At 34.3% G+C, this 10,236-nt stretch overlaps 2 protein-coding genes across 2 annotated transcripts in view; both read left to right on the top strand.

The window, feature by feature from the left end:
* Nucleotides 1-3,935: 3,935 nt before the first annotated feature.
* On the top strand, nt 3,936-4,871 carry LOC110327719 (olfactory receptor 8G1-like). Its single transcript, XM_021206893.1, has one exon. The coding sequence runs from the start codon at nt 3,936-3,938 to the stop codon at nt 4,869-4,871; it is 936 nt and encodes a 311-aa protein (XP_021062552.1).
* A 3,500-nt stretch (nt 4,872-8,371) lies between these two features.
* The window catches only part of LOC110328325 (olfactory receptor 146-like), a 2,854-nt gene continuing 989 nt past the window's right edge, over nt 8,372-10,236 (top strand). The window contains exons 1-2 of the mRNA XM_021207777.1: nt 8,372-8,411; nt 9,934-9,970. Coding sequence (XP_021063436.1) covers nt 8,372-8,411; nt 9,934-9,970 — 77 coding nt within the window. The remainder of the gene's footprint in view (nt 8,412-9,933; nt 9,971-10,236) is intronic.

Genomic DNA, 10,236 nt, shown 5'->3' with positions numbered 1-10,236 from the left:
AGTTGTGAACTAATTAGGGAACTCTCCACACTCCGATGGATAGTTCAGACTCATGGAATCATGTCCATATACATGGTGGCTTTGGTTAAATTTATTAGAAAGCTCAATAGAACAAAACTGAAACTCAAAAATGAATACACACACACACACACACACACACACAAACACACAATGGATGGAAGTAGTTATAGGAATGGAAGCTAAAAATGATACCCTCTTTTTGCTTTTGCTTTTTTTCTTTTTCTTTTTGGTAATGTTCTTTCTGTTTCATTTTTTAATAAGTTATTTTTTCTTTTTTCTTTTTTTTTTCAAGACAGAGTTTCTTGGTATAGCCCTGGCTGTTCTGGAACTCACTTTGTAGACCAGGCTAGTCTCAAACTCAGAAATCTTCCTGCCTCTGCCTCCCGAGTACTGGGATTAAAAGCCTGTGCCACCACGCCCAGCTTTGACGAAGTTTTTGATTAGATATTTTCTACATTTACATTTCAAATTTTATCCCCAAAGCACCCTATACCCTCCCCCCTCTCTGCTCCCCAAGCCAACCACTCCAGCTTCCTGGCCCTGGCATTCCCCTATGCTGGGGCATATGATCTTCTCTATACCTAGGGCCTCTCCTACCATTGATGGCCATTTAGGCCATCCTCTGCTACATAAGCAACTAGAGACAAAGCTCTGGGGAGTACTGGATAGTTCATATCTTTGTTCCTTCTATATGGTTGCAGACCCCTTTAGCTCCTCAGGTACTTTCTCTAGCTCTTTCATTAGGGGCCCTGTGTTGCATCTAATAGATGACTGTGAGCAGCCACTTCTGTATTTGCCAGGCATTGGCATAGCCTCACAAGAGAAAGCTATGTCAGAGTACTGTAAGCAAAATCTTTCTGGCATATGGAATAGTGTCTGGGTTTGGTGGTTGTATATGGGATGTATCAACAGGTGGGGCAGTCTCTGGATGATCTTTCCTTCCATTTTAGCTCTGAACTTTGTCTCTGTAACTCCCTCCATGGGTATTTTGTTTCCCAGTCTAAGAGGGAACAAAGTATCCACACTTTAGTCTTCCTTATTCTTGAGTTTCATGTGTTTTGCAAATTGTATCTTGGGTATTCTAAGTTTCTAGGCTAATATCTGCTTATCAGTGAGTGCATACCATGTGTGTTCTTTTGTGATTGGGTTACCTCACTCTGAATGATATCCTCCAGATGCATCCATTTGCCTAAGAATTTCAAGAATTCATTGTTTTTAATTGGTGAGTGTAAATTCCATAGTGTAAATGTACCACATTGCCTGTATCCATTCCTCTATTGGGGGACATCTGGGTTCTTTCCAGCTTCTGGGTATTATAAATAAGGCTGCTATGAACATAGTGGAGCATGTGTCCTTATAACAGTTGGAACATCTTTTGGGTATATGCCCAGGAGAGTAATTGCTGGATCTTCTGGTAGTACTATGTCCAATTTTCTGAGGAACAACCAGACTGATTTCCAGGGTGGATATACAAGCTTGCAATCCCACCAACAATGGAGGAGTGTCCCTCTTTCTCAACATCCTCACCAGCATCTCTTGTCACCTGACTTTTTGATGTTAGCCATTCTGACTGGTGTGAGGTGGAATCTCAGGGTTGTTTTGTTTTGCATTTCCCTGATGATTAAGGATGTCGAACATTTTTTCAGGTGCTTCTCAGCCATTTGGTATTCCTCAGTTGACAATTCTTTGTTAAGCTCTGTACCCCATTTTTAATAGGGTTATTTGATTTTTCTGGAGTCCATCTTCTTGAGTTCTTTGTATATATTGAATATTAGTCCACTTATCTGATTTAGGATTGGTACTCACTGATAAGCGGATATTAGCCCAGAACCTTAGAATATCCAATATACTACTTGCAACACACATGAAACTTTAGAAGAAAGAAGATCGAAATGTGGATACTTTGCTCTCTCTCAGAATGAGGAACACAATACCTATGGAAGGAATTACAGAGACAAGGTTCGATGCTGAGACAGAAGTAAAGACCATCCAGAGACTGCCCCACCCAGGGATCCATCCCATATACAACCACCAAACCCAGACACTATTGCACATGCCAGAAATATTTTGCTAACAGAACCCTGACATAGCTCTCTCTTGTGAGTCTATGCCAATGACTGGCATATGCAGAAGTGGCTGCTCACAGTCATCTATTGGATGGAACACATGGCCCCTAATGAATTAGCTAGAGAAAGTACCTAAGGAGCTAAAGGGGTCTGCAACCCTATAGGAGGAACAAAGATATGAACTAACCAGTACCCCCCAGAGCTGTGTCTCTAGTTGCATATGTAGCAGAGGATGGCCTAAATGGCCATCAATGGGAGGAGAGACCCTTGGTATTGTGAAGACCATATGCCCCAGTATAGGGGAATGCCAGGGCCAGAAAGCAGGTGTGGGTGGGTTGGGGATCAGGGCAGAGGGAGGGTATAGTGTTCTTTGGGGATAGAATTTGAAATGTAAATGAAGAAAATATCTAATAAAAATGCCTTAAAAAATAAAATGAAATGACTGTAAAGAAAACCTTTTTTCATGACTAGTGGATTTTGGAACATTTAAACCATTGCTTTCAGGAAGAGGTTATTTTTAAATTGTCAGTCACTTTTACACATTGATGGTGACTTTTACATATTTAATTTTCCAAGATCCAACATAGCATTCTTTTTAATTTCAAGTTAAAATGTTTTGATATTTTTATAAGAGCACTCTGTTTATATATTATTTCCACTTCCCTTGCTTCCTTCTAAGTTCTATCCTGCCTTAACTCCCTCTCAATTTTATTACACAGGTATGTGCATATGTATATGTGTGTGTATAATATAAACATACACTTATTCATGTATGCAAGCATACATACATACATGTCCTAATGAGACCATAAATGTTGCTTACACACATTTGGTGCTGAAGGGTGTGATCGGAGAACATATCTAAGAGCTTAACCCTGTAGAAGATTGGTTCTCCTTATCTCATCAGCCCTTAATTGCCTGTATCTATTGATCTAGGTGTAAAGCCTTATGAGATTTTTCCCCATTCAATTGACATGTCTACTTGTGTTGTCATTGTGCTCATCTTGTTTAGGCAAACAAAAGTTGATATTTTATGTTGTAGCTTCCTTGTTATTATACAAGACACTCTTTCACAGAAGACTTCCTTATCCTCAGCTTCTTAAGATCTTTTCAACACTTTTTTGTTATATATCCTGAGCATCAGATGTAAATGGCCTGTTATAAATGCATCAATTGGGGATTTGAAACTCAGTTATTTGGCTTTTGACTAATTGTAATTATCAGTAATGGACTCCAACTGCTACAAAAAGAAACTTGTTTGATGAAATTGGAGTTAATCCTACCTGCAGATTCAAGAACAGCTATTTCAAATATACTTACAAGTTACACTGGTAAAAGAAAGTAAAAATAGTAGATTCTCCTTTAAGGTCTATGACTTTATGGGGCAGGAGTAGTAAGTTAGGTTTAGGCTACCAGGCCTACTTTTGAGCAGGCCTTAAGTCCAGCTAGATAGTTGTTAGTTACCACCATGACATTAGTGCCATTTACACTCTTAAGGACATCTTGCCACACTCAATTGTTGTAGATCATAGGGTTTCTAGCTGGGTGAAACTATTGATTACTTTTTTCCCTTGATAGATTCCATATCACTTTAGGGTATTATAAGATTTAGCTCTCATAGTGTACATGCAAGTTTCAAATCAAGACATTACTGTAATGATCAAAGTGCTCATGGGCAGTATGTAATGTATCAAGTTTATGAATTATTTTTAAAAAAATAATGTCAATCACATATTTAATTTAGAAAAGTTATATGCATGCAGAACACTCTTCAAATAAAATAATATCAAAGTCATTTTAACATATATATCTTTCTCTCTTCTTTGAACAGAGAATTGAACATAGCATATGGCAACAGGAATCTATTGCATGTTTCCTGAGTTCATTCTAACTGGGCTCTCAAAGAAGCCAGAACTCCAGATGCCTCTCTTTCTCATCTTCCTAGGAATCTATGTGGTCACTGTAGTGGGGAATTTGGGCATGATTACACTGATTAGTTTCAGTTCTCACCTGCATACCCCCATGTACTATTTCCTCAGTAGTTTGTCCTTTATTGATCTCTGCCATTCCACAGTCATTACCCCAAAAATGTTGCTGAACTTTCTGATAGAGAAGAACATCATTTCCTACACTGGATGCATGACTCAGCTCTATTTCTTTCTAATTTTTGCTATTGCAGAGTGTTATATGTTAGCTGCGATGGCATATGATCGCTATGTTGCCATCTGTAACCCCTTGCTTTACAATGTAACCATGTCCTATCAAATTTACATTCCCCTGATCTCTGGAGTCTATATTATTGGTATGGTTTGTGCATCAACTCAAACAGTCTTCATGATCAGAATACAGTTTTGTAACTTAGATGTGATCAACCACTATTTCTGTGATCTTCTTCCCCTGTTGGAGCTTGCTCACTCTAGTACTTATGTTAATGAATTGTTAATATTATGCTTTGGTATATTTAACATTTTTGTTCCAACCATGACTATCCTTACTTCTTATATCTTCATCATTGCCACCATCCTACGCATTCGTTCTACTGGAGGCAGGTCCAAAGCCTTCAGTACTTGCAGCTCCCACATCCTGACTGTTGCTGTGTTCTTTGGATCTGCTGCATTCATGTACTTACAGCCATCATCAGTCAGTTCCATGGACCAAGGAAAAGTGTCCTCTGTGTTTTATACCATTGTTGTGCCCATGCTGAACCCCTTGATCTACAGTCTGAGAAATAAGGATGTCAATGTTGCCCTGAAGAAAATACTAGAAAGAAAATCATTCATGTAAGCCGAAGTAATGAGATTAACTTATTAGAATATAAACACTAACTGGTACATTATTTGAATTTCTAATATTCACTTAAAATATTTGTTAATATTTTAATAATTTATTCAGATTCTTTCATTTTATCTCCTATCTATACTCATCCATTCCTATTTCCTCTAAAAAACTGTCATTTAGTCTTCATAGAATCAAAAGTAAAGAAATGATGAGTATGTCATCTACATATTGACCTTATTCTGTCAGTCCCATCAACTTTACATTACTTTGTACAGTTGGTTAAAAACATACCTTTTTTCTAATTTTTGATGTTAAGGATATATTTATAAAAGTTGCCCTATTCCTGTTTATCTATTTAAAAAAACCACGAGATTTAGAACTTTGCACCTTATAATTTTAAATTTGGAAACTACCTGGAAAACTCCACATTCTGACCTAGTCTTCAGTGAAATTTAATTACCTTCCTTCTTTAGTATAGTACTTTATTCTCCTGATTGTCATTTTAAATCTATGTTAGAGAAAACAGTATGTGTTCAGCTCGTGCCTGATCCAGTATCCATATGTTTTATCCATTGATGATTTAGTTTAAACTTCATCAAATTGATTGTAGCCAAATTGATTGCAACTAACACACTCAAGCCGAATTTTGTGTTCTGATGACTTATTTTTGCACAGGTCCTAGAAATATTCTTAAAAGTTATAAATCCATAATAATTTTCTTATTCCTCCCATGAAATATTTAAGGAAAGAATTGACATACATACTGTCTATATCTAACAATGGTTTATTATTGATCCAAGGAACTGTATCTATTATTAAATTAAATTTTATTGAGTACATTTTTGTGAATCAGATTTCTTTTAAGATTAATATGTGTGCATTCCTGAAGGATATTTTTAATGTTAATGACATTCTCATCTATTTTACAGAAGGATTTGAAAGTTTTCTACTTAACTAGAATTTCTTGTGCAAACCAGTTAATGTTAAATAATGTGTGAGTAAGTGATTTATGAGTTCATAAAGAAATCTTTTAAGTAATGCTTAGTTTTTCTTGATGTTCAATTTTTCAGAAAGTTAAAGTTAATTAAGTTTGATATCAACAATGAAAATCTATGCAATAGTGTTAGAACAGAAGCAAGGCTCTCATTCAAATGAAAATTACCCATATCAACAGTAGAACATAATTCCACATATGATGACATCATTATAATTGTGGTATATAATCATATATATATATATATATATATATATATATATATATATATATCCTCTTGAAGTTCCTAATGTTGTTAATATAGTTCCTCATGTTTTGATGACCCCAAAAATAAAAATATTATCATTGCTACTTCATAGCTTTGATTTTGCTACTGTTATAAATATCAATGTAAATATCTTTTTTATTTTTTATTAGATATTTTCTTTATTTACATTTCAAATGTTATCACCTTTTAGGTTTCCCTTCAGAAAACCCCTTATCTAATCCTCCCTCCACCTGCCTATATGAGGGTACTCGCTCAGACACTATTGTGGATGCCACCAAGTGCTTGTTGACAGGAGCCTGATATAGTTGTCTCCTGAGAAGCTCTGCCAGTGTGTGAAAAATACAGAAATGGATGCTTTCAGACAACCATTGAACTGAGTATAATTTCCACAATGGATGATCTAGAGAAAGAACTGAAGGAACTGAAGGAGCTTGCAGCACCATAGGAGGAACAACAGTTTACATATATGACATACCTAAACTTTATATTCATTTATATAAATAACACATGCTAAATAAACAGACTACCCAGCAAAGATGTTTCTTTTTGTTTATTTATTATTTTACTTATTAATTTCGATAATACTGGCTCAAATTTTTTATTATTCTCCAATTAGAATATTATTTTTATTCACAGGGTTTTTTTGATCCTCCATATTGTTCTTTGTTCAGAACAAAGAGGAACAATGGAATGATAACAAAAGTGGCCACAGCTCTAGAAAGCTGTCTCCAAAAGAACCTAAAATGTTGACGTTTGTCAAATTGAGCACATCATATAGTGGAACATTAATATGTCCACATATTAGTGATTATTTTTGAACTATGAATCTGAATTTAAACACATATACTGCTAATCTATTGCGCTTGTATGGAAATAACATACTCAACTTAATGTGAGTTAATAAAAATAAATAAAATATACATCTTAAACCAAGAGACCAACACATCTTAAATATTGGATATTCAGAACAACTGAAAGCTACCACATATTTAATAAAGTATCACTTGCATTGTTCCTTGTTCTTCTAAAATTTGGTTACCCCACTTGATCGGTTGTTTCTACCAGAGGCACGTAAGAAATATATAGATCTCAGAACACCCCACAAATGCTGGATCAAAATAAGAATTTTAACACAGCTATTTAATGATCCATATATATATAATTTTGATTAGGATCTGAAAGTTAAGTATGACAGGAATCCATTGAAAAATAACTTGGCAGTTGGGGAATTAATTGTGATAATTGCTTATTTTCTCATAAACACATTTTTAGAATAATGAGAGTCCTTAGAGAATTTTTAATTCTTATCATACAATAGCTGAAGATCTTAAATTCAGGACAGAGCTTCCAGTTGCTCAGGTGACTGTGAATGTGGATGTGAGTTTGACTCTTCTGATGTACAAAATAAGTAAGTGCTGGAAGAAGCTAACTTGAGTTGCAGACCATCCTCACAGGTACTGTTGCCATTGATAGCCAGGCCTTATCTTCTCAATAGTAACTGTAGAATGCTGGCTGTCTACTTCTCCCAGTCACACAATTCATGATATTTTAAAGCAGCAAAAAAACATAATATTGAAAATTTCAGTCTAAGTAAATAAAGTAAGCATGTTTGTCTCATATACTCACACTTGTCAATTAGGACTGTAAGTCCTCAAGCAATCACTACCAAATAACTCAAATAAATGAACATCCCCATTCACACATCTAATTAATTTATTCCTAAAGATACCTTTAAAAATCTGTAATGTGACAGATGTGTATTAATGAGGAGATAACCAAACAAGTTCAACTTGTCATTTGGCTAGTAGTTTAGTTTATGTATCAAGTAAATGTGTAGTTCAGAAATTGCAATATTCTGAGTATTTGGGTAGGCATTTGAGGTTTTACAAAAAAAAATTAAGAGAATATTTGCTTTAGATCTGTGAAAGTGAATTATCATCAGATTTAGGGATCAGTATATTCCATGAGCAGGAATAAGTAATGTGTTTCACTTTTAAAATAGCAAACTTATATTCCTGTGTGATTATTGAGTTATGTATCTCTTATGCTTCCAAACATCAAATATAGAAGCTGTTTTATATGTAAGCTGAATACTAATTCTACTATGTTTAAATGTTTCCCAAACATCAGTTAGCTTCTGTGTTTTATCTTGCCCTTGTTCTTTTTTTAGCAAGAAAATCTATAGCTAAAGCAATAGAATGAAATGTATATCAGTGTTTACTAACTTCATGGAAAACAGACAAAATGGAGGCATTAGCAGGGCTTGGCAGAGGCTACAGTTATGGTAAATGGTGATCACTATAAGGTACATTGCTTCTACCATCAGACTTCACAGAGACCTCTCGGCTGCTTACCAGTTCAACAGTTCTTGAGCTGAGAAGACACATCAGAGATCTTTGAGGAAACACTGTAAAAATGTGTTAGAATAACCTAAAATCATATAGTATAATTTGCTATATTCCGAGATTTGTATTTTCATGAAAATCCTTTACTTACCTTTGTTTTCTCTAAGTCTATAAATTTCATTGTATTATTGAAACAAAAATATATCTATAGCTTTATATATGATTGGACTTAATCTATATGTGTTGCATAGTTGTAGACATTTAAAAAACAATTTAGGGATTAATAAATTTGTCCTTATGTTTCTAGAAATAAAAAATCATTATAACTAATTCGATATTTTATTTTAATTTTAATATTTAATGAGTTCAAATTTCTAAACCACACTTTCTGCATCTTGTGTATGGGATGAAAACATTTATTAAAGAATTAAAATGTCATTCATTACTGAGCATAATTTAGGATAATTTGCAAATTTGGTGATAAAGGATCAATTGCAAGAAACTACAGCTTATGCCAATTTAAAATAGATTCATACATGATTTGATGTTTCTATAAGTGGCAAGATACACAAATTATTGATAACTATGGACTCACATTTGGGAATCCAAGTAACTATCACAATTACTCTGCGCAGATCACGTTTGGGAAACAGAATATGAGGCTGTGGCTGTGGAACATCTATTTTTATTTGTAAGCATGTTTATATTTTAACATTCATAATTTTCATTAGTGCTATGATCACCTAGGTGACTATATGAAGAACCCCTGCAATAACTATTGTTTGTATGCAAATACATTCAACAATGACTGTTAAGAAAACATCTTTTAACCCCATTAATTTTTGTGCCTCCCTCCTCCCTCTCCATCCTCTCCTCCCATTCTGACTCATACAAATCCCTTCCCTCATTAGACCCTACACTTCCCCTCATACAAACCTTTCACTTGTTAGTTAAATTTACCTCCAAGATAATTTACATTATATAGCTATTATGAAAGATATAGTTTTCCCAATTTCTCTTTCATTAAAGTTGTTATATGCATATAGGAGGGCTAATGATGTACAAAAATTAATTTTGTATCCTCTCAGTTTGCTGACAAAGTTTATCAGCTGTAGAAGCTACATGAAGGGATTTTTTTTTGGGTCACTTATGTATGTGATAACATCACCTGCAAATAACGTTAAGTCAATCCTAATTCATTATGAATGGTTACTTTGTGAAATAATTAATATTTATTTTTTATGTTACAGAACAATGAAACAAACTTATAATTCTTGCTTTCTCTTTTTGTAACTGTGATTTTGACACCGTCTGATTCACAAAAGTTGAAGGGGAAAGAAGAAAAATTACAACACTAAGATTTTTATCCCATAAATTTTGTCAGAAATTGTGTTTATACTTATCTCTGCCATTTATAATTTAGGCACACTTGTGTTTTGAAAAGGAGTTTAAAGTCATGAGTCAAATCTGCTATACTTTGTCAGATATACTTATTAAAAAGTGTGGTTTAGAGATTGTATTTAGGAATACTAGGTACAGATGTTTGACATGTGGGAATAGAACATTGACAGAACAAGTTTTTTTTAGCACTACATAGACAAAAAAAATATTTTCTAAAAAATAACATTAACTTTGAAACACAAATATAGAAAATATTAAAGTGAGACAACTTCTACATGGTGAAGATGGTACAGTAAGAAGTAGTCATAAAGAATTGTAGGTGGTACCTGCTTCCAAAAGAAGAGCAACTCTGTCCCTCTAAAT

This window comes from Mus pahari, chromosome 10 (assembly GCF_900095145.1).
Source record: "Mus pahari chromosome 10, PAHARI_EIJ_v1.1, whole genome shotgun sequence".
Lineage (NCBI taxonomy): Eukaryota > Metazoa > Chordata > Mammalia > Rodentia > Muridae > Mus > Mus pahari.
This window is presented reverse-complemented; position numbering and strand designations above follow the sequence as displayed.